Source organism: Schistocerca serialis, chromosome 10 (assembly GCF_023864345.2).
Source record: "Schistocerca serialis cubense isolate TAMUIC-IGC-003099 chromosome 10, iqSchSeri2.2, whole genome shotgun sequence".
NCBI classification, from domain to species: domain Eukaryota; kingdom Metazoa; phylum Arthropoda; class Insecta; order Orthoptera; family Acrididae; genus Schistocerca; species Schistocerca serialis.
Genome location: NC_064647.1, coordinates 166745198 through 166770202, shown reverse-complemented (window position 1 = coordinate 166770202; position 25005 = coordinate 166745198). Strand labels below are relative to the sequence as shown.

Here is a 25005-nt window from a genome sequence, read left to right as displayed (position 1 = left end):
ATAACATAATACCAATGAAAATAACCAATTTTTGAAAATGTAATATAATTGGATAGATTAAAAAATCTAATCACCGAGGGACAGGAGAAAATAGATGTAAAATTGAAGAAAATGTGCAAGCCTATGGAGCCAGTAGCTCCTTTTTCTGGCAGAATGGTTAAAGATGAAGAAAGAGAAATGAAAGAAAAGGAATGATGAGGTTCGGGAGATTTCAGGAAGGATCAGGGAAGACTTACCAGACAGGATGAGAAGGAAAGACTGATTACTAACAAATCATCATGCAAGAGTTAATAAAAGTAATCTCTGTCTTGCTTACTATCCTGTCTTCCACTTTTAAGCTCTCATGTTTTCAGACTCCATTTGGTGCAGTTCCCAGCATCAGTCTTTCCTTCTCATCTTGTCTGGCAAGTCTTCCCTGACCTAGGGTTCTGAGTGACTTGTCAGTCCTTATTCTCAATCCCTCTTCCTGCTCTTCAGCCCTTCTGCCAGGCACATTTCCTTAGCTTTCATGTGTTTTCTCCTGGCACCGCCTACTCAGAAGACTTTTTTTTTTTGTCTGTCTGATTATATTATATTATTAGTAATACCAGCAAAAATGGTTATTGAGGGTTTTATGCTGGTGTGTTAGGTAATATTTATTTTGTAATTTCTTGCTGATTACTTTCATGTCAAAGATTTGAACCACTTACCGACTGTGAACACCCAGATCCAAAGTTGATCATTACACAGGGTGATAACAGCTGCCCCTACCAGTGTCATTTTATGCAACCAGCACTATTTCTTTACCAGGAATGATATCCAAACAGGTGACAGCTACATAATCAATTTAAGTTCCCTCTCTGAGATTTGGGAGACTGTTAGCAGATGGAGTGATACTGTAAAAAATACACATGAGGATTGGCCATGAGTTACACAGTATTTTTGGACCAAGATACACCTTACTTCTGCTATACTTATCCCCCTGTCTCCAATCTTTCTTGGTGTAATTACCTGTGTAGTCGTACAGATTTTGGATGTTTCTGTAAGTTTATTCTGTTTCAGTGCTTGCTCTTTCGTAAATGGTCTGGAAACTTTGCTTCGTGAACTATGTTTCACCATCAGAAATGACTAAATTAACAGCAGATATCAAAATGGGAAATGTGGAAATAACAACTTTCCAGTATGTAACACAATGAAAATTACATTACTTGATGCATTAGTGTGATAAAGTAGTCAGATAAAAATTTGTATAATAGATCTAAGATGTCGTCATATTCATTAGCAGTTAGTCTCCAACATTTTGACAATGTGCTACACATCTCCAGAGTGAACTGGCAAACAGTGTTGCTCTGTCATGTGGGGTTGCATAAAATGACCTCAGTACACAGTGACATACTTCAATATCTGTTATTTTGATGTGAGTGCAACAACATGGAGGAGGAACTACAGTGTGATCTTTCTCAGTGAAGCAGTTTGGAGAAAGGCATTTAGTATTCTATGGAGAGTCTGGACAGATGGCTTCAATCTCTTTACAGATTAAAACTGTTTAGGATTTTCTGTCTCATTGATAGAAAGAATTCTTCTTTCAAACACTTCATGTGTTCCTAAAGCAGGTGAGTCTGTAAAAGTATCCAATAACCATGTCTGATCCACCTTTAACACTTATCTCCACCCAAATTATTTTGATTTCAGAATCTGTACCAACCTGAATAGTTATTATAATTCTTTTTTACGTATGTAAACACTCCTCTCCCACTGGTGTTCAACCTGTGTTTGCAATATACATTCCAATTTAAATTTAAAATTTTGTTGCTATTGACATTTGGTTTCTGCCAGCTTTCCATCCCTAGTACTATGTGGGTATTGTAAGATGAGTTCTGGGACCTATCAATAGATGGTCCTGCAGTTAAATAACACTACATTAATGTTTTCTTTGTTCATTCTACCACAACAAATGTTACTATCTTTAATAAATGTGGATATATTATTCCCCATCTGAAATCAGATTTTATCTAATTGGTCCTGTGGAGGGCTTTCACTAGCCTAAAAAAAAGTCACATGCATGCTCCATATACTCTGCAACCCTGTAGTAGCTGTTTTGGTAGTGCCCATCTGATCTATTAATGGGAGGGAGGGGGCTCTTCAGTTCTCATAGTTTCAGTGTTCTGAAACCATAATGGTTGAAATAATGTTGTTGGTACCTCACCAGGCAGAGAGATTTTTTTTTTTTTTTAAAAAAAAGTCTCTTCCAATTGTATTTAACAAAAACTATATAGCAGTAAAAGTGATTCCAAAATGTATCAAAGTGAACATTAAGAGCAACACTACAGCTGCACAGCCTACAAAGGACAATAATGTGAAATTTGTGCAATGAATCCTCACTGCCAGCTGCTGAAGCACACAGGCCCAAAACTATTGCATTGAAGTGTCATTCATTCTGAAATTGTGGCAAGCTGCAGATGTATCTTCACTGATATAGACACAAATTGAGACTAGAGAAAACTACATAGAATGCTGCCGAATCTGCAATGAAAAGGTTGGTTTCATCCCCTTTGATTTATGTAGCAGCTTACTATAGTTAAACTTCCCCTATTTAACACATTATAACATGGAAACTAATTACCGTATGAGTACCAAACTTTGTGACATTAATGCACAGAGTAAGAGTTGCACGGTTTCCAGGCATCACAGTGCCACTATCCAGTTCCAACTATGGCCACCACGTGCCATGATCAGTCATTGTGATTCATAGTCGCACACAACTGACCAGTAGCAGTCAGGACAAAAGGAGCAGGGCATTATTGGTGAAGCTACATTATGAAAACAACAGTAATGCTGCAGCTGCACTCAAAGAATATTGCCACCTGAAAGGATTACAGATGGGTCCTCTTCCTCCACCTGCTGTGTGGAGCATGAAGTAGTAGTTCGGATCAGCTGGAAAATTGGGCGTCGCTCTGGGAAGAGGCCAATGACTGGTTGCACCACAGCTGGTTGTTGAAATCATTGCTGCTATGGCAGGCAATGCCGAACGCAATTCATGATCATCGGGCAGTGCGCATGCTGTGTCATTACAGTTGAACACACAAGATCCATATTGTACAGCAGCTTGCACCACAGGATGCCCAACAATGTGTTGACTTCGCTCTTCACTTTCTCACATGGATTGAAGTTGACGAGGGCTGGCCCTGCACCATCCTATGGACAGACAAAGCTCATTTTTCTCTGATGGGTGAGGTGAACACATAGAATTGTTGAGTGTGGAGATCTTCATTTCCAGTCACTCTGCATGAAGTTGCTCTGTATGGTGAGCATGTCATTGTATGGTGTGGCTTCATAGCTATGTTCATCATTGGCCCATTCCTCTTCGAACAGGTTGGCACTGAATGACCAAAACTGTGCAGTGGGATTGGCCAGCATTACTATGAAATGCTTCACCAGCATGTCATATCCAGCCTACAGGAGATAGATGTGTTGAACTCAACAGTTTTCGTGCAAGATGGTGTGCCACTGCACATCACTCATGAAGTTCAATTGCTTCGCTTTTACTTAGTTGGAAACAATGTCATTATCAGCTGATCATTTCCAAATGCTTAGCCAGGATTAACACCTGATCCCACTCCCCATGATTTCTGGTTGTGGGACTACCTGAAGGACAGGGTTTACCAGGGAACATTCACACATGTGCTAATCTGAAGCATAGCATATCAAGAGACCCGCCGGAGGTTTGGGTCCTCCATCTGGAATATGTGTGTGTGTGTGTGTGTGTGTGTGTGTGTGTGTGTGTTGTTCTTAGCATAAGTTAGTTTAAGTAGTGTGTAAGTCTAGGGACCAATGACTTCAGCAGTTTGGTCCCTTAGGAATTCACCCATATACATATCAAGAGAGGTAGCCAGCATGCCTATGGATATGTTTCATTCTACTGCACAGAATACAATCCTGCATTTTCAGATTCTTCTGGACACTGATGAGTGCCATAGTGAGCCACTTTTGTAGCAGTAATGGTAATGATATGTAATGGTATAATGTACCGCAGCAGCCCATTAAAAGTATTTAAGTTGAATTGGTTTTGCATATTTCTTTTCCCCATGTCCTTGACATTAATGCTACCGAGTTAGGTACTTGTACAGTAATTAGTTGCCATGTTATAATGTGTTAAAAAGGGAAAGTTTAATTATAACCACCCAGCAGTATCAGTGCATTGAATTCATTTTGTGTCCATCCCTAGTGTCAAGGTAAGCTACGGTTCTTGTAGTAAACAGGAAATTTTGATTAAAGTACCAGTCTGACCAAGATTATCAATTGTCTTGAAGTAATCATTCATATTCTGTAGACAGGTTTCATCTGTGCTTCTTGTAATGTGTGTTTCACCTGTACTTAACTAGTTTTCTTTACTTCAGGTGGAAGCTGAGCCACACACATCTCCTAAGCAAGAGATCGAGTACATATCTGTTAAAGAGGAGACTCTGGTAAGTACTAAAATTCATCTGTCTTTACATTCAAATATATTATGAGCAAGCCTCTGTGCACAGCACGAGGAAGAGTGCTTCATATGGCTGTTAAATATTCCTTTACATCTACTTGTCCATCCATTCTCTGCAAACCACTGAGAAGTGCATGGAAGAGGGTATTTCTTATTCAATTTAAATGTGGAGAGCAGAAGGCATGATTGCATAAATGCCTCTGTGCATTGTTTAGTTAATCTAACCTTGTCTCTCCAGTTTCTGTGAAAGTGATGCATAGAGGGTGGTTGTATACCCCTAGATTCATCTCTTAAAGTTGGTTCTTGATACTTCATAAGCAGGCTTTTGTGTGGTAGTTTGTGTCTGTCTCCAAACACCTTCCAGTTTAGTTTCTTCAGCACTTCCAAAGGTGCAGAAAGCCCACTGAACATCCTTCCTGTCTTTTCTTAATATGTTTTCAATATCCCCCGTTAATCTTATTTGGTACAGGTCCCAACACTTTAGCAGTATTCTGTGGTGAGATGCAAGAGTGTTTAGTGAGCTGTCTCCTTTGTAGACTGATTTCATTTCCATACTATCCTACCAGTATGTGTTACCTGTTTTACCTACTTGATTCCAAGTGGTTGTTCACTTTTATATCCCTATGAAATGTTACACCCAAGTATTTCTTCTACAATCTGACCTATTCCAGCTGTGACATGATGAAACTTTAGTCATTGGATAATAAATTTTTTCCTTTTGTGAAGTGCAAAATTTTATGTTTCTGGATATTTAGAGGTACAGGCCTTTTGAAATCTTGGAAAGATGAGGCTGAATATTTTTCAGCTTTTTTTCAGACAGTACTTCATTATAAATATCTGTGTCATCTGTAAAAAAAACCCCCAAGGTTACTATTAATATTGTTTGTAAGGTCATTATTATACAACATGAAAAGCAAGTGTCCCAACACAAGTCCCTGGGGCATGCCTGAAGTTACTTGTACATTTTTCAGTGACTCTCCACCTAGATAACATGCTACATTCTTTTTACAGAATAATCCTCAATCCAGTCACAAATATTGTCTGATGTCCCATTTGACCATACTTTCAATAAGTAGTGTGGGTGTGGTAATGAGTCAAACACTGTCCAGAAGTTGAGAAATATTGTACCTCATAGACTTGTTGGATGGTTGTAGCATGCCTTACACAGTATGGCATGGATCCTACTGACACCATATGACTTTGAATACTGCACATGCACAATAGCTTGTAATGGGAAGCAGAGAGGTGATGAAAGATAAACCAGAGAAACCTATTTCACATGCCAGTAGCAATGAAGTGTTGGAGAGTAAAACATCCTGTTTGTTACTTCAGGTCATTGTTGTTACGAAACTTAGTCTGTGACAGAAGTGCAACTTTTTTTTGAGGGGGGGGGGGGGGGGGGAGTGGAGGGGTGACAGTTGTGTACCATCTTGGAATATCATATCGGCTCAAGTGAAAAAGTTTGAAGACAGTGGTAATATGTTTGACATCAAGCTCATTGCTGCAAGAGCAATCTGCATTGTACATGTCACTACTGTAACCGACGTCGAGGTGCATAGAGGATCAAAGCACATGTGGGAATTTCGGCCCCTTTGAACTTCGTGTGAGTGATCGATCACAACACTATTGAGTAGATTGTCCACTTCACATTTCACTTATTGCTGTGCATAATCTGGTGAAACAAAGCCTGAGTCCATTGTCTGAGGTAACTGCGTAACACTCGGTCGTTGTGGAGTTGCTAAAGTAGATGTTATCCTCATTGAAGCTCGTAGATCATTGTCTGTTAACTGCGAAATAACCAATGGCAGAGGGCTGTGTTGGCCTGGTTGTAAGAGCTGGGCCACCATATCTTCGTAAAGAACATTCGGTGATGTAGCCATGGCGTTGGATGTGAAACCTGTTGATTGTATATGACCGGCACGGAAGTCGCGGAAGACGTAGACCTTTTTGTCCGGGGTCACCAATATGGTATTCTGGATATGGATCGTAATATACGTAGTAAACATTTCCCAAGTTTTCTATGTACACATATATTTTACCATAAAGACTGATACACATGAACACTGCATGAAGTACAGAGGCAGACTGAATGAAACATGGCAGCTCGTCACAGCAGTTAATGTTCCAAAGATTGTAATTTGTGTGGTCTATGTGACGTATCAACACCACATGACAATTGGTGTGGATCCAATGTTTCTGGGAGTATAGATCCATGTTCTTTTTAGAATGAAGTTGGAGGAACAATGACTGTCCATTCACAATATTATATCACTATGTTGGAAAACTCTGCTCAACCTTGCGTACAACAACTGGGCATTGACCTCTGAAAGCCTTTTATAGGAAGATGGTGGAACAGCCCACACCATGTGAAACAGCATATTTGTTGTTTTTGGAGTGTTCAGTAGTGTCATCTCTCATGTTTGAGAAATCACTTGGCTGCCCGAATCACCTGTTTTTACTGTCCAAATTTTTTTCCTATTTAGATTCTTGAGAGACACTGTTTCGGAGATATATGGGAAAACTCTCCTGTTAATGTAATACCTGTTTTGATTTATTTAGCCCACCCATAAAGAACACCATAGCAGCTAAGTATCTTCATTGTACCTTAACTAACATGAATGTAAATTGCTGTCTTGATGAAGATCACAGACGGCAATTTATTTGAAATATATTGTAAGGAAAATGTATTATCTGTGCCAGAGGTGATAAAATGAAACTGAGATGTTACAGTGCCTCCAGTGTAGGGTGAAATTATACTGATAGTGACACAAAAGCATTAATGGCATTAGCTGCCAGTGGACATTGATTCAAGTCAATGGGGAAAGTTGAAAATTCGTGCCTGATGGGGATTTCAACCTGGGTCTGCTGCTTGCTAGACAGATGCACTGACCACTGTGCCATGTGTATATGGTGATCATTGCAACTGCACGGACTACCCTCAGAGTATGCCTCCTGTCAGACTCAGATTCTTAACTTATCCACACACTACGTATGTAGTGCTCCTTGCCCATCATCCTTATTACTTGCAGCACCATGCAGCCAGTATGGTCACAGGTTCAAATCCTGCCTCGGGTATGGATGTGTGTGATGTTCTTAGGTTAGTTAGGTTTAAGTAGTTCTAGGTTCAAGGGCACTGAAGACCTCAGATGTTAAGTCCCATAGTGCTCAGAGCCATTTGAACCAACTTGCGGCACCCGTCAGTGAAATGCTCTGGGTAATTTGTGGATAAGCTGAGAATCTGGGTCTGATGGGAAGTATGCAAGCATAGTCCATGCAGTTGAAATGACCACTATATCTAGATGGCACAGTGGTCAGTGCATCAGCAGCAGCAGACCCGGTGAGGCACAAATTTTCAACTTTCCCCATTGATTTAAATCAGTGCCCACTGGCAGCTAATGTCATTAATCCCTTTGTGTCTTGATTCATAGTGGCTGCAGGATCAAAATCATGTCTGTTCCTTTGGACATGTCTGAAAGAATGGGCACGACATATATAGTGATAGTATCAATTTGACTCACATTCATATAAAAGTTCCATTAGTTAACATTATTCATTTTGCTCTGCAGAGATAGTTAACTGCTAAGCTGAAATGACACATTTCATCAAGTAATAGAAATTATGCTTTTTGTTTGTAAACTGCATGACTTACTGTTAACAATTTAAAAGTTTTTAACTCAACAATAATCATTTTTTGGTATCTTTGATCAAAGACTTCAAGATTTTGAAATACTGTTATGCAGTAAGTGTCTTTGAGTAAACTTGTACACATTTATAATATATATATATATATATATATATATATATATATATATATATATATATATATATATATATATATATATATATATATATATATATATAATAGAGGGAAACATTCCACGCAGGAAAAATATATTTAAAAACAAAGATGATGTGACTTACCATACAAAAGTGCTGGCAGGTCGATAGAAACACAAACAGACACATACATACACACAAAATTCAAGCTTTCACAACAAACTGTTGCCTCATCAGGAAAGAGGGAAGGAGAGGGAAAGACGAAAGGAAGTGGGTTTTAAGGGAGATGGTAAGGAGTCATCCCAATCCCGGGAGCGTGTCTGGATATGTGTGGATGGATATGTGTGTGTGTGTGCGAGTGTATACCCGTCCTTTTTTCCCCCTAAGGTAAGTCTTTCCGCTCCCGGGATTGGAATGACTCCTTACCCTCTCCCTTAAAACCCACATCCTTTTGCCTTTCCCTCTCCTTCCCTCTTTCCTGAAGAGGCAACAGTTTGTTGCGAAAGCTTGAATTTTATGTGTATGTTTGTGTTCGTTTGTGTGTCTGTCGACCTGCCACCACTTTCATTTGGTAAGTCACATCATCTTTGTTTTTAGATATATTTTTCCTACGTGGAATGTTTCCCTCTATTATAACCATATCATTAATTTGAACCCAACAATTACGTTTGTTATTGTCGCTGTTGCATTTCGAAATCTTTCCTGTCGTCTTTTTCTCTTTATTTTCTCTTTCTGTTTTTACCAGTAGTCTCACTTTGTATTCACCTTCCCCTTTTTACTGTAATCTACTATACAATTTTATCCCGCCTATATATACTCAATAATACGTAACCCACTTCCAAACCATAACCAAAAAAAATTTATTTTCTGCTTTCAACACTACCGCCGCTATAAAATCCACCATTTCTAGTTCAATAACAGCTGCTTTCACGTATTAAACAACCATTTCGGCTAGTTCTAATAACTTTCACTTTATTTCCACTTCCGTTTTTCGTACATCACTGATCATTTTAGCCGCTCCCCACAGATTTTAACGTCATTATTTCATCGTCAGACAATTGTTAGCCCCATTTTCGTAATCTTTCACCACAACACCACTCCTTTTAATACGTTTTTTCGAAATTTTCCCGAATTTCTCCGTACTTTAACGTGTTTTAGCGGCAACACAACCACCTAACCTCTATGCACATCGCTGTCTACCAACCCAAGTTCACCACAGGATCAACTTAACCAACACTTTTTCGCCTTTTTTCATACCAGATCTCCAGTTGCTTTCTAGTTCACCTTTATCTCTCCCCATATATTTTTATGTTTCATTTTCATTTCAACTTCATGTTAAACTTTCCACCCTCTAATACCATGTCACCCTCACAACACCCCCACAACGACCCCATTAAGTTTTATTTACATTCCCTCCGCAAACATGCCTTCACCCTAGCCAGATTACGCTCGCATATTTTATTTTCTCAGGCTTGTCTGACATTTGGCAACCCCCAAAGGCCTCACACTTAAAATTCCCATCTCTGGCTGCAACCCTTCTTTCCATCAGTCTCTATACCAGTTCCAAACTGAACAATCCATTGCCCTCACCCACCTAATCCTTCACCTACACATCAACTCAGCCAATGAACACACCCGTCAACTCCTATCCTTAATAAAAGTCCTCAATCTTTCCTCTCCCACATCCACACCGGCTATTCAGAGGTGTCTGTATATGTGTGGATGGATATGTGTGTGTGTGCGCAAGTGTATACCCGTCCTTTTTTCCCCCTAAGGTAAGTCTTTCCGCTCCCGGTATTGGAATGACTCCTTACCCTCTCCCTTAAAACCCACATCCTTTCGTCTTTCCCTCTCCTTCCCTCTTTCCTGATGAGGCAACAGTTTGTTGCAAAAGCTTGAACTTTTGTGTGTATGTTTGTGTTCATTTGTGTGTCTGTCGACCTACCAGCACTTTCATTTGGTAAGTCACATCATCTTTGTTTTTAGATATATTTTTCCTATGTGGAATGTTTCCCTATATATATATATATATATATATATATATATATATATATACCCTAGAGCATATGCTTATTTGGAAAGACATTCAATTATAATTTTGTTCAGTTTTGTTGTTGGAAGTTTAGTTGTGCATAGTTATTTACATTTTCTTTTACCATTATAATATGAAGTTTGCTTCACAAAATTCTCAGTCTTTGTTTCCTTTTTTGCAGTAGGTTTACAATAGTGATTCATGGTTTCTTGATGATGCTATGTATTTGAGTGCTCAGTTAACTTTCATGTGGTCAGACAGAATCTTCTTCGGCTTGGCATTACCATGATAGTTGTGGGGAAATCCTCTCCAGAAACCCCCAACGGTGCAAAATCTGGCATTGCGGTATCATCAGGGTACATGGTGGTTGGTATAGTTTGATGTGAGATAGGCAGCATAACTCTGCAACAGCAACACAGAGTGGTAAGTGGCATCGTTGGCAGGACAGCGCCTTTGCTTTACCAGATGTGGCTCATTGTTTCGTACACGCAACACATTGTGCAAGAAATCACTAGTATTTCAATCATAAAAGAATCTGTTGGTGTTAAGAAGTTCTACTGGACACACAGTCACTGGTCTACCATAGTTACACAGACAATATAAGCAGAAGAGGTGGCAGCACAAATAAAGAATATTAATTGTACAAAAACTTGATTAGTTGAAAGATATGCAATTCATACTGCTAATGTCAGTAGATGGTGGGTAAGTTTGTGACAGTGTATGTTTGGATCATTACAACTGGATCTGTAGCATGCATCTGGAACATTAATATTAATGGAGGTTTGACTGCCACCAAGAATACAGACAGTTGAGAGCATTGGGATGTGAGTCAACAGTTCACCTCTCACAGTCATTTCATACCTAATGTCAACAATAACTGGATAAACACACTGTATCCAATTCACAGAACTAGCCAATCCACTGTACTTCTACACACATTGTTAAAGTTTAACCGTACATGTGGGACATAGTCATGCGTATAAGCTACATGGCTCATAATTTAATACATCACATTTGAAAAGGTTCACAATTTCATAGCCAAGAGTGTACTTCCAGAGAATTTTCAATCCACAAACCTCAAATGGCGAACCATGTTGTCCAAATAAGATAAACTTTATACAGCTTACACTGGCAGTACAATTAGTGTATGCACGTCCACATGATGAGAGATGCAATAAGTACTTGTGAAGGCAAACATCACAACCCTGACACACAATTGCCAATAGAAACATTCCAGCCCTAATGCAAACATAGTGAGTTGCACACTTACATAACAAAGCTTGAACAGAGCAAATCAAACTTGACTGAAATAAGCAATCAAACTGAACCAAATTGTAACTTAAGGCCATACTTTTTAGAATATAGATTGTTCTGGGTGAACAGGCAGACCCTCAGTAACTGTCTTGTTACATGTGCACAAGTTGGATTCAGTCAGTCAGGACTTTTGTAGTGGCTATGCTGCCGGTCCTTCACAGGCAAACTCTGCACTGAGTTTATTCTTGAAAATTGGAGAAGAAATACAGAGCTCTGTGACATCCAGTTGGGACAAGATAGCATACCATTTCCAAATAGACAACAGCTGCAGTTGATCAGTGTTGCACACAAATAACAATAATGAATAAAGAAACTATCTTCATCTCCCTCACCTTCCCCTGTACCCTACCTGTACAGCAGGGTGCAGAATTTCAATTCTGAAGCCAGTAACAAGTCATACAACTTTGGTCACCACAATCTGTTAATCTAAATAAGAAGAAATACATCTTGTCTGTCTCTCTTTATGGTGTTTGTTTGATAGACAAACTGGTCAAACAATATATTTGTACATAACACCATATTAAATTGTGTAATAGAGGACTATGGTTCAACTTAACTATTTAAAACATAAATACGTACCAGTATCATAGTCTAATGGTCTAGCACTTAGTGTTGGTGTAACATTGTGTTTCTACAGAGAAGTATCACATAAGAATGGCATGGCAAATCTTGGGTCAGACTCAGACAGGGAAGGTTCATTTACAGATATCATCAACAAATCCTCCAGTGTGTGTCTGTCTTCAGCCAAATCCTGTTTGCAGTTTTTAGTCTGTTGTAATAGCTGAAACCTCTCTTATGTGAAGTTGTGCTCACTATTAGAACAGCATAACATGTGAGAGCATGAAGCAGGCTGTGGAATCTTGTGGAAAAATTTCACTGTAAATCTTCTGAAGTGTCTGACTCAATGTCAGAGTGGAAACAAAAGTTTGTACTCTGCCCACTCTACTAAAATAAAATCGACTTTCTCATCAAAGACAGTGGGATTCAAATACATAAACAGCTATTTTATTTCTTCATTTCCAATTGAAGAATTTCACCTTTGTAAGGCCAGCCCAAGGTGTCATAAACATGCAGAGTGGTATTAACATCTGATGACAGACCCTTTGCCATGCACCTCACAGTGCTTTGTAGAGTATAGATGTAGATACTGATGTAGATGTAGATTGATTGCAACTTTTCTGTGATATACACCTTTACATTTTATTGATCTGTAGCAGTATTTAAAAGTATTCCAAACAATTGAGTCAAATGTTTTGAGATGTTCAGATTCCCTACAGGCATCTAACACAGATAACTGCAAATGGTGCACTAGGCAATGAATGAATATCAGTTTTGGACAAATAGCTTTAATTTGCACAGCTGATCCTGATTTGTGACCAAACACCATCACTACTTAAACCTATAGTGTAATATTTTTCTCTGTATTCACTTGGGCCTCTAGTCTTATCTAAGTAATCTATTAAAGCTGTGAATCAACCAGAAGAGTAGTAGTCTGGTAGTTCTGTTACACCTAAATATTCTCCTTGATGTGGCCTTCATTTGCATCTGTTTAACTAACATACACATTTGGATAATAGATTGCAGATTGATCAGTGGAACCATCAGTTAGAAGACTGATGTTACTTTCAATTTTTTAAATTATGTGTGAGCTCCTGCTTCAGTGTATCCACTACAAAATGAATGAATTGTGTGCACTGCTTTTAATGTCATACTATGATAACACAGTCACATTTGATTTTTCTGTCAAACACAGCAGGTGTACAGAGGCTTTAAATGACTTCCGTTGCTTAGCTTTATAGTACACTATATTAAACGAATTTGTAAGCTGGGAAAACATTTGACTGTCCATTTTTAACGCATCCAGCCAGTGATATTTCTGTGGGCTGTTCCTTTGCCTTTACACAAGCAATATTTTCACAGTGCAGTTTACCCTGAGTCTGCAGATGTGCAAAAAATCCTTTCTCCCAATTCTGATCAATATTGTTGGCTTGCACCTATTCACAGAATTTGCAATATGTAAGCTTTGTTGTGTTATTTTACAATAGCCAATCAAAATGGCTTAACTGGTGTTTATTAAATTTCTTTTTAGTTGGGAATGGTTGTGTGGCACTATCATCTTTCCTTCTATCAGAGCAGGAAGATGATATAAGCTGAACACTATTACTACTGGCTGATTCTGTCTCGAAAATCACAATTGGTTTTTCTTGCACACGGGGAACGTTCACATTGTCCTTCACATTTTTGTCACTAGCTGCAAACACTTCACTGGATGTATTACACTAAAAAAAATGACTGTATGTTTGTTTGCCTCTTTGCCATGGTAATAAATAATTTGTCACAAAATGGAAATAATATATGTTTAGTGATGACACAGTGTAAGTAACCATAAAAGTTGAATACCAGAGGACACTGCTGTATCAACAAAGCATTAAAGTGTTTTATGTATAACTTTTTTTAACAGGTGAGACTGCTCTCTTGTTTCATGAACCAGGACTTTCTTGTTGCTGCCAACACTTGGTGTGGAATGTATACACTATTATAGTATGCAAGCTGTGCACGAGTTTGTGCTGTATGTACAATTATGAACCTATCCCCAATGTGATTAGAACATAAAATAAAATTTAATTGTAAGCCTGGATCACCAGTTGCCAATTTTTGGTCACCAATGGCGGGCTGGCTGCCATTAATTTTGGACCCTGCTCCACAGTACAAGTTACCTACGAGATGCATAGTCTGGCTAGATAACAAGTGGTGTCTCTCACTACAGTGATGAAACACTCTTATTTTACTGTGAAGAAAAATCAGAACATCTTACTTGCTAATACACACAAAAGTACAGTAAACTAAACTATACAAGAAGTCGTGTAACTTCATATTAGAAAAACTGTAGATATATAAGAAGTGGCTAGTATTTAATGTGTTTATTTGTGGAAAGGTTTCATATCCTGGTAGGGCATAAACCAAGTTTTTTAGTTCTCCAACATAACATCTGGTTTAACATTTTAGGAGATGGCAGGTCGTTTCAGCCAGGGGATTGAGTAAGATGGCAATTTGTCTCCTGGTCTTGTATTTGTGATCATTGCCATGACACCACTCATTGTGCCAAGTTTTCTTGCTGTAATTGTGTTCAGTGATATTCTGAATTACCAGGCAAGTGCCTACTACACTCCTGGAAATGGAAAAAAGAACACATTGACACCAGTGTGTCAGACCCACCATACTTGCTCCGGACACTGCGAGAGGGCTGTACAAGCAATGATCACACGCACGGCACAGCGGACACACCAGGAACCGCGGTGTTGGCCGTCGAATGGCGCTAGCTGTGCAGCATTTGTGCACCGCCGCCGTCAGTGTCAGCCAGTTTGCCGTGGCATACGGAGCTCCATTGCAGTCTTTAACACTGGTAGCATGCCGCGACAGCGTGGATGTGAACCGTATGTGCAGTTGACGGACTTTGAGCGAGGGCGTATAGTGGGGATGCGGGAGGCCGGGTGGACGTACCGCCGAATTGCTCAACACGTGGGGCGTGAGGTCTCCACAGTACATCGATGTTGTCGCCAGTGGTCGGCGGAAGGTGCACGTGCCCGTCGACCTGGGACCGGACCGCAGCGACACACGGATGCACGCCAAGACCGTAGGATCCTACGCAGTGCCGTAGGGGACCGCACCGCCACTTCCCAGCAAATTAGGGACACTGTTGCTCCTGGGGTATCGGGGAGGACCATTCGCAACCGTCTCCATGAAGCTGGGCTACGGTCCCGCACACCGTTAGGCCGTCTTCCGCTCACGCCCCAACATCGTGCAGCCCGCCTCCAGTGGTGTCGCGACAGGCGTGAATGGAGGGACGAATGGAGACGTGTCGTCTTCAGCGATGAGAGTCGCTTCTGCCTTGGTGCCAATGATGGTGGTATGCGTGTTTGGTGCCGTGCAGGTGAGCGCCACAATCAGGACTGCATACGACCGAGGCACACAGGGCCAACACCCGGCATCATGGTGTGGGGAGCGATCTCCTACACTGGCCGTACACCACTGGTGATCGTCGAGGGGACACTGAATAGTGCACGGTACATCCAAACCGTCATCGAACCCATCGTTCTACCATTCCTAGACCGGCAAGGGAACTTGCTGTTCCAACAGGACAATGCACGTCCGCATGTATCCCGTGCCACCCAACGTGCTCTAGAAGGTGTAAGTCAACTACCCTGGCCAACAAGATCTCCGGATCTGTCCTCCATTGAGCATGTTCGGGACTGGATGAAGCGTCGTCTCATGCGGTCTGCACGTCCAGCACAAACGCTGGTCCAACTGAGGCGCCAGGTGGAAATGGCATGGTAAGCCGTTCCACAGGACTACATCCAGCATCTCTACGATCGTCTCCATGGGAGAATAGCAGCCTGCATTGCTGCGAAAGGTGGATATACACTGTACTAGTGCCGACATTGTGCATGCTCTGTTGCCTGTGTCTATGTGCCTGTGGTTCTGTCAGTGTGATCATGTGATGTATCTGACCCCAGGAATGTGTCAATAAAGTTTCCCCTTCCTGGGACAATGAATTCATGGTGTTCTTATTTCAATTTCCAGGAGTGTATTATGTTGGTTTGTTCGCCTGTGATAGTTATTGCACACCGAGTGGTGTCATGGCAATGATCACAAATAAAAGACTAGGAGACAATCTGCCGTCTAACTCCATCCCCTGTTTTTGGTGCTGCACCGATCTTCTTCCAACAAATCAATCATATGGATTGCAGGTAGAAATTCATAGCATTGTGATTTGGAATAGTCATTTGCTTTTCCGTGATAGTTTGCCCATTAAATTTTTAAAAATATCTTTGGGCACCATTTACTGATCCCAGTTCTTTGTTTTGTTTAAGTACTTCTCAAAATAGTTGTGCAGAGTGTCTTTATTACTATGGGGTATGTGGTAGCGTGAAACACTTTTTCTCAATCATTCTTGATGACCTGCTTGACCAATATTTAGTCAAAAATGCTTTCACAAAGTCATAGTACTTCAAATATTTGTCTGTCGCTTCAGTTGCCTGCAAGGCAGAATCTCCGTGCATAAAGTCTGCCGAGAATTTGGTTTTGATTGCATGTCATTCCAGCTGTGAAATGTGATGTCTATTATAAATTATTTTATGAACACAACTGGATGTGTATCGTGGTGTCCTGGTGAAAAATTGACTCTGTCAGAACATGTTTTGCTTCATAAAATGTGTAGGGAGACACGACACAGCCCCAACAACATGGGGTACTGTGTTTGATCCTACTTGACATATCTGATAGAAGCGCACACTCTCTAATTGTCGTTATGTGTAATGTGACTATGCTAGCTGCATCATCTGCATTGAACGTGGATGTACCGGCTTCCTACAGCTTCAAGTTCTTTTCTCTGCCTGTGATCTCATGATGTATGGATTGCATTTCCTTATTTAAACTGTCCAGGCGATCATCATGACCAATATTAAATTCCTGAAATCAATTTTCTAAAAATGGGAAAAACACACGTCTGTGTTCTGCAATTGCTTTTGAAGTGTTGTTGTGACTTTGGTATTGCTCTATTTGCCCTGTTGTACGGTCTATAGCACAATATGATATTTTTGATCATGCTCCAGTGTTGAAAATTTTTCCTCGATGGTTTCTTACATCTGTTTATGTTTGTGAGCTGTCCAATTGGACATATGCTTCTGCATTGAAGAAACCCGCTCACCAAGCTTTGCTTCGATATATCGGTCTGTCTTGATGGAAATATTGTTCATTTGGTTAGATAAAGCTTCAACAGTTGACCTGATTTTAGTCTGCCCATTAGCTAAGTGCATATGCTGTGATCAGTTTTTTCCATTTTTGGAAAAAACTGGACCTATAGAATCTGCCGAGCTAACTTTTGTTGGAATGTGAGTCTGTTCTTTGGCAATAGAATTGATTAAATTAACTTTCTTTGCAATGCGGGCTTGCTTCTCTGCAATAGAATCTATCACATTGACTATCTCTGCTATGCAGTCAGTTGTATTCATCTTTTCTCACTCTTATAGATTAAGACACCTAATATGGACTCTAATTTTACTAGAATATTAGTCATTTTCTGTTCGGTAGTACTTACAGTTGTTTCCTGGCATAGCTTCAGGTTTGGAAGCTTGTGAACCCACACCATCTAGCCTAGACACAGAGCAATTATGTAAATCTGTTGTAGAAATTGAAATATTTGTTAGGCCACAAAATCATTGAAAACAATTACTCTCCATTATTTAAAGTAATTGAGGGGCCTAAATGCAACAGGGCCCTAGATGTTGATAAAAAAAAAAAAAAAAAGAAATGGATGAAAGTATTTCATAGCGTTAAAGGCAACAATGCTAAGAGTATGATATGTGCTGTAAATAGCATACTTAAATTCACAGAAAAGGTGCAGTTTACTACTGAGGCTAACAGTCTGCACTCTACAATTATCTTTACATGTTAAAGTAGCTTGAAGAGGATATCTGCATATATTATTTGGCACAGAATTTCATAATGTGAATTTAGGAAAGAAAGAAAAATGTTGCTCAATTCACATGTTGAATCCAGGGAAATATATTTCTGAGTGTTAAATCTTCAAATTTAACACATATATTTCGGACAACACAATAACACATATAAGTCACTGAGTAAGTGGACCTGTGAACAAGTCGGCATTCGATTAAACACTGAGTCTCAGTCTAGCGGCCGCTGCTCGGCTGGCCGCTTAGGTGGCGCAGCTGCTGCATGGCTGGCAGACAGCGCTGCACGTAGAGGACGTGCGTAATTGCGCGGCGGCACTTTGAATAATCGGTGAGTCACAACACTTTTCCCCCCTTTGAAATGGTTGCACTGGTCTTGATGGAGGTGTCCTGGAGATGGCTAATGTCCATAGGCGTTGCTTGACTCGCCGTAAAGTCTCGAGGAGGAGGCTTCCCGTACGGACGGAAGTGTCCCCAATGATAACGGGTTGAGATGACAGGAGACGTAGGGGTCGAATCTGGTGGGGCCCCATGCACCAATCTGCCCATTGCGGCAAGTCCAGTTGATATGACAGGAGACATGGGCGATGTGTCAGTGTCCGTTGGAGGAGGAGGCGAGTAGATGTACTCTGACAGAGGATGGTCCTCCGGTTCTTGCATGGGCACGTCTCCTGGTGGCATCCGTTCTGGTGCTGGCATCGCGATGACGGTGAGAGGGCTGCATTGTGAGTATTGAGAGATGCCAAGATCCCGAGCATCAGGTAGAGCCAAAGGTGGTGTGGCGGCATTCGAAACAGGCGTTGCTGGCACCCGAGGCCAAAGCTGGTCCAAATGACGCACTGCAACACCCGTGTCCGTCTGGATTTCATACAGGCATCTGCCACGGTGTCGTAAGATGCTGCCCGGGCTCCATTTTGGCCGCCTGCCATATCCCCGTACCCAGACGAGGTCGTCGGCGGTGAACCGGCCAAGTAAAGGCACCCGCGGCCGTGAGGTGGGAGGCTGCAGAAGATGAAGTAGCGTGCGGGGCTGTCGGCCATGTAAGAGTTCAGCCGGGCTGTGATCGCCCATGGGGGTGAAACGGTAAGACGCCAGGAACTGGAGAAGCGCATCATCAGCAGCAGAAGAAGTCAGAAGTTTCCGCATCTGAGCCTTGAATGTGCGGACCAGTCGTTCAGCCTCACCGTTGGATTGTGGATGGAACGGCGGGGCCGTGACATGCGTAACGCCGTGACGAGCACAAAAATCCGCAAAGTTGGAAGAGGCAAATTGCGGACCGTTATCAGTAACAAGAGTAGAGGGGAGGCCTTCCAAAGAAAAAATGCAGGCGAGAGCACTGGTGGTTGCCGCGGTGGTAGGTGACGTGCAACGGACAATGAAAGGAAAGTTAGAGTAGGCGTCAATTATGAGGAGCCAATAAGTACCTAAAAAGGGTCCCGCAAATTCAGCATGAATGCGCTCCCAGGGCTTCTCAGGCGAAGGCCACGGTGACAAAGATGACTTCGGGGCAGCGGCCTGTGACGCACAAGGGCCGTAGGCAGCGACCATGTGTGCGATTTCAGAGTTGATGCCAGGCCAGTACACATGACGGCGCGCCAGAGATTTTGTGCGAGACACACCCCAGTGCTCCTGGTGAAGGAGGCGCAAGACCAAAGCACGCAAAGACGCAGGTACCACAACACGCGGCGAAGCATTGTCGGTGGAGAGGAGGATAACACCATCCCTAGCCATGAGGCAGTAGCGCAAAGTGTAGTAGTTCCGCAACAGATCAGAAGTCTTAGCGGACGGGCGATCTGGCCAACCCTCTGAATACAGCGTAAAACCCGGGAGAGGGTAGGGTCAGAACCCGTAGCAGCCGCCAGCCTGTCCCCAGTGATGGGGAACCCGTCCACAACCCGCTGCTCGGCAACATCCAGGTGGAAACACAAAAGTTCGTCCCTATCGAATGCCTGATCAGGACCCATGGGAAGGCAAGACAAAGCATCAGCATTCACATGTTGAGCCGTTGGCCGGAAATGAATCTCATAATTGAAACGGGACAAGTAGAGAGCCCAACGCTGGAGGCGGTGTGCAGCTTTGTCGGGAAGTGACGTTGATGGATGAAACAAGGAAACAAGTGGTTTGTGATCCGTAACAAGATGAAATTTTGAGCCATAGAGAAAAACACCAAACTTATGAAGAGCATAAATGATGGCCAAAGCTTCTTTCTCAATTTGAGAATACTTTTGTTGGGCATCCGTGAGCGTTTTGGAGGCATAAGCGATGGGTTGTTCCGAACCGTCAGAAAAACTGTGCGCAAGGACTGCACCGACCCCATATTGAGAGGCATCTGTGGCAAGAACAAAATGTTGGCCAGGTCGATAAGTAGCCAGGCACGGGGCCTGTTTCAGCATAGTCTTTAATTTCCGGAAAGCCGCGTCACATGACGCGGACCAGTGAAAAGGCACGTTTTTATGCAACAGGCGATGCAACGGCTGAGCCACCGACGCCGCAGATGGTAAAAACTTGTGATAGTATGCTATTTTCCGCAAGAAGGCCTGCAGTTCCTTAACAGATGTAGGGCGAGGAAGGGCATCGATCGCAGCAACAGTGTGTTGAAGCGGACGAATACCATCCCGAGAGAGTTGAAACCCCAAGTACGTGATAGATGCCTGAAAAAATTGTGATTTCTGAAGATTACACTTAAGACCGGCAGTCTGTAAGACATTAAAAAGGGTGCAGAGATTTTGAAGATGTTCTTCAGTGGTGGAGCCAGTGACAACTATATCGTCCATGTAATTGATACACCCCGGGACAGGGAGCAATAATTGTTCCAAGAATCGCTGAAAAAGAGCAGGGGCGCTAGCAACCCCAAATGGTAAGCATTGGTATTGATAGAGGCCGAAAGGCGTGTTAAGGACCAGAAACTGCCGGGAAGCAGCGTCGAGAGGAAGTTGATGATAAGCTTCCGACAGGTCAATTTTAGAAAAATACTGTCCTCCAGCGAGTTTAGTGAACAGTTCTTCAGGACGGGGCATAGGGTAAGTGTCGATGAGGCATTGAGCATTTACAGTGGCTTTGAAATCGCCACAGAGATGAATATCACCATTGGGCTTAGCAACTACAACGACAGGAGAGGACCACTCACTGGAAGTGACAGGAAGCAAGACCCCTGAAGCAGTGAGACGATCCAACTCCCATTTTACCCGATCACGAAGGGCCACAGGAATGGGCCGAGCCCGAAAAAACTTAGGCCGAGCAGTAGGTTTGAGCGTGATATGAGCTTCAAAGTTGTTTGCACAGCCTAACCCAGGATAAAAAAGGGACGAAAATGTCGTCGACAAGGAATCCAGTTGAGCATAAGGAATAGCGTCAGAGACAATATTGACAGAGTCATCTATGGAGAACCCAAAAATGCGAAAGGCATCGAAACCAAAAAGATTTTCTGCGTTGCTCTGGTCGACCACAAATATGGGAACAGTGCGAATGATGGATTTGTAAGATACCTCAGCATTAAACTGTCCCAAGAGAGAAATCTTCTGTTTATTGTACGTCCGTAATTGCCGAGTGACAGGGGACAGGAGTGGAGAACCCAGCTGAAGATATGTTTGAGAATTAATTATAGTGTCAGCAGGACCGGTATCCACTTGCATGTGAACATCTCGACCAAGGATTTGGACAGTGAGGAATAACTTCCCTGAAAGGGAAGAAGTGCAATTGACAGACAACACAGAATCAGATTCAGCGTCATATTCATGAACATCGTGTATGCGGTCGGATTTACAAACGGAAGACACATGACCTTTCTTTTTGCAATTGTGACACACAGCCCAACGTTGGGGACAATCCTCGCGTGAATGTTTCGTAAAACACCGCGGACATGAAGGAAGTTGCCGGGGATTTTGCTGCAGTTTGTTAGTGGGTTCTTTACGGCTACGCCGAGGCTGCACGTGGGAGCGTACTGCGGCCACGTCGGCCGGCGGGGACGTGCCGCACACGTCACCAACAGCGCACAGAGGTTGCATTTGCCCAACGTCACCCCACGCTTCTATTTGCGCCCCAGCGGCGCGAGAAATTTCAAAAGACTGCGCAATGGAGAGAACTTCATCTAGAGTCAGATTCGCCAACTGAAGGGCACGTTGCCGAACTTCTTTGTCGGGCGCCGACCGGATAATAGCATAGTAACAACTATGACGGCTTCTGACATCAAATGTAACAGTTGTGTTACTAAATGTGACACTTCTGTCACTCAATGTAACTGTGTTTTCTCTTTTGATGCTGTCAATTGTCAGGATGAGCATTCTAAAGCATTCTGTCAGGGTGAAAATATGAAATAAATTAACTTTTCTCTCTTACAACATGTGGGCAGGGTGGGTTCTCCCTTGGCTCGGGTATGAGGTCGAATGAAACATCATTTTTACATAAGATAACTTTTATTGAAAGTTTCGTACAACTGTATCTGACTGGGACGTTCTGGTTCGGAGAGCGGCAGCCGTGTCGTTTGCGTAGCCTTCTGCTGCGACTGCGGCGGCGGCGTCTGATTACGCGTAGCGGTGTGTATCTCGTGTCGCCGTCTCGCCCAGCTGACCGGAGACGCGCAGCGCGAGGTGGCCCGTTTAATTATTGCGAGTGACGTCGTGCATCGGATGGTGATACCTTGAATGTGGCGTCCCAGTGTTTCTCTTCTCTAAGCGGCCGTGTGTGTTGTGCGTCGACCAGCGGAGCGGCGCGGCGGGGGAAGGCCAGTGTCCCGAACTCGAACCACGGACTCCCGCTTGCCAGTCTTCGGCTGTCAGGTCTTCATCCCAGCTCACAGGTAACTACTGATGTGAGGCCGTCTCCTTCCTGTCCTCACGAGTCACCCGGGTATGTAAAAACCAGACTTCAAATACCTTTTAACTTCTGTCTTCTGGCGCCGCGGCTGCTGCTTGCTATTCCATTACAGCGGCGGACTTGGTGCGTCTGTGCATGATGCAGTCTCTTCTTGCATGACAGTCTTCAACACCGAAAGTGACTGAAAACTACTGCTACTCTTCTTTTCTTCCTTCGTCTCTCGTCTTCGTCTCCGTTCCCGTCTCCGTCTTCGTCCCCGTCTTCATCTGTCTTCATCCGTCTTCCTCTGTCTTCATCTGTCTTCAACTGTCGGGCCCACCGCGTCTCGTGTATTTATTCACCAGTTCACTGGAGGTGAACGACTTCACGGCCATTGCCTCTTCTGTCACATTGAAAAGCTTCTCGAAGAATCTTCTTGACCTCGGTCATTGGCTCTTGGAATGTAGGCGGGGGCCTCTGATCGCATGTGACGACTGAGAAACACGTGAGCCGGTCATTGCCTCTTCCGTCACGTTGAAAAGCTTCTTGAAGAATCTTCTTAACGTTGGTCATTGGCTCTTGGAATGTAGGCGAGGGCCTTTGCTCGCATGTGACGACTGAGAAACACGTGAGCCGGTCATTGCCTCTTCCGTCACGTTGAAAAGCTTCTCGAAGAATCTTCTTAACGTCGGTCATTGGCTCTTGGAATGTAGGCGAGGGCCTTTGCTCACATGCGACAACTGAGAAACACGTGAGCCGGTCGGGCGATGCCCTGACGGCTGAACCGACAGCGCCCGCTTATGTGGAACTGCTGACTTCAGGGTCATTGTCTCTTCTGTTCTGCTGTTCTGCACGCTGAATGCCAGTATGTAACTCTCTAAACTAAACCAAGTTTTCCATTTATATTCTAATTTCTAGTTCACTTTGATTTCACTAATTTATTTACTTAAGTACCGCTCAACATTCCTCCACCCTTCGGAGAAATTTGCCCTCGAATTTACCACTCAACATTCCTCCACTCTTCACACGGCAAAAGCACAAGCACTGAAAACTCTCGACTTAGAAGATTACACACGCTTCACATAAAGTATGTGGAAAATACTTTATCACTTTACAAAAGCACTGAACGGTCATGAATCACATAGTTCTTACATAAATGGTTGTAATAAGTGTAACACATATTGATGACAATGCATAAACAAGAAATAAATTTTGCACTTAGAAAATTACATAACAACAGCTGTTTAATCTACGCTATACTAATGCAAGAGTATCTATTCTACAGTATTGTTTATGTTAACAAGAGACTGTTTAATAAAGAATGAAGTACAATAAACAAAATTAATACACTAATGCTCAAAAGTAACTACTGAAGTACACCAGTTAAGAGTGTGGTATCCAGTTAACAGGGATTTGATGAAGTGGTATATTATTATTTGTCTTATTTTTTCGTCTTAAATAATAGAAAACTGTACAAAGCAGAAACACCAACACGAAGGTTCCAGATATTCCCGTTCCTAGCATTATAATTTTAGTTTTGCGTTCACCTTTTGGTTTTAAGACATGTTGCATCATAACAGTGGCATCAATTTTGCCTTGCTGTGAGTTTATGAACATATCTAATGACTTCAGAAGGGAACTGTCAAGGGAGTAATTGAGGTAGGATAGGTTTTATGTAGGAAATGCTTGCATGGCGTTTTCTGAAAAAAGCAAACAACATAGTTATGGACCTACCAACCTAGTAAAAAGAAAAACAAAGAAAAGGAGGAATACATTGTTAACTACAAGATCTACATCAATCTACGTTCAACCTTTTTTTTCTTAAAAAATAAACCATTATCATTTATTAATTATTCACATTTGTATATTACAGTCTACTAAGATTCAACTAGGACATTCGCACTCTTGGTCGAAGATTGTATGGTGCCATGTCTGTATGTTGTGCTGGCGTGGCCACTCTTTTTCCTTTACGGGAACTTCCTCCACCCTTCGGAAAAGCAGACACTATTGTTGAAGGAATTACATCTGGAACGCCCTTAAAAGGTTTTAAACGACTTGCATGGACAATGGTAGTTCGGGTGGGCAGTTGCAATTTAACGTTGACTGGTGACGTGATCTCAATAATTTGATAAGGACCTCTGTAGTTTGTTACAAATTTCTTC

The 25005-nt window shown here is 42.2% G+C and overlaps 1 protein-coding gene across 7 annotated transcripts in view; it reads left to right on the top strand.

The window, feature by feature from the left end:
* LOC126424864 (zinc finger protein 239-like) overlaps positions 1–25005 on the top strand; it is a 262872-nt gene that overhangs the window by 51966 nt on the left and 185901 nt on the right. For 6 of the 7 annotated variants that reach the window (XM_050087679.1, XM_050087686.1, XM_050087688.1 and 3 more), the window contains exon 3: positions 4377–4445. The exons of the other annotated variant lie outside the window; for it this stretch is intronic. In XM_050087679.1, coding sequence (XP_049943636.1) covers positions 4377–4445 — 69 coding nt within the window. The remainder of the gene's footprint in view (positions 1–4376; positions 4446–25005) is intronic. 7 annotated transcript variants of the gene reach the window in all.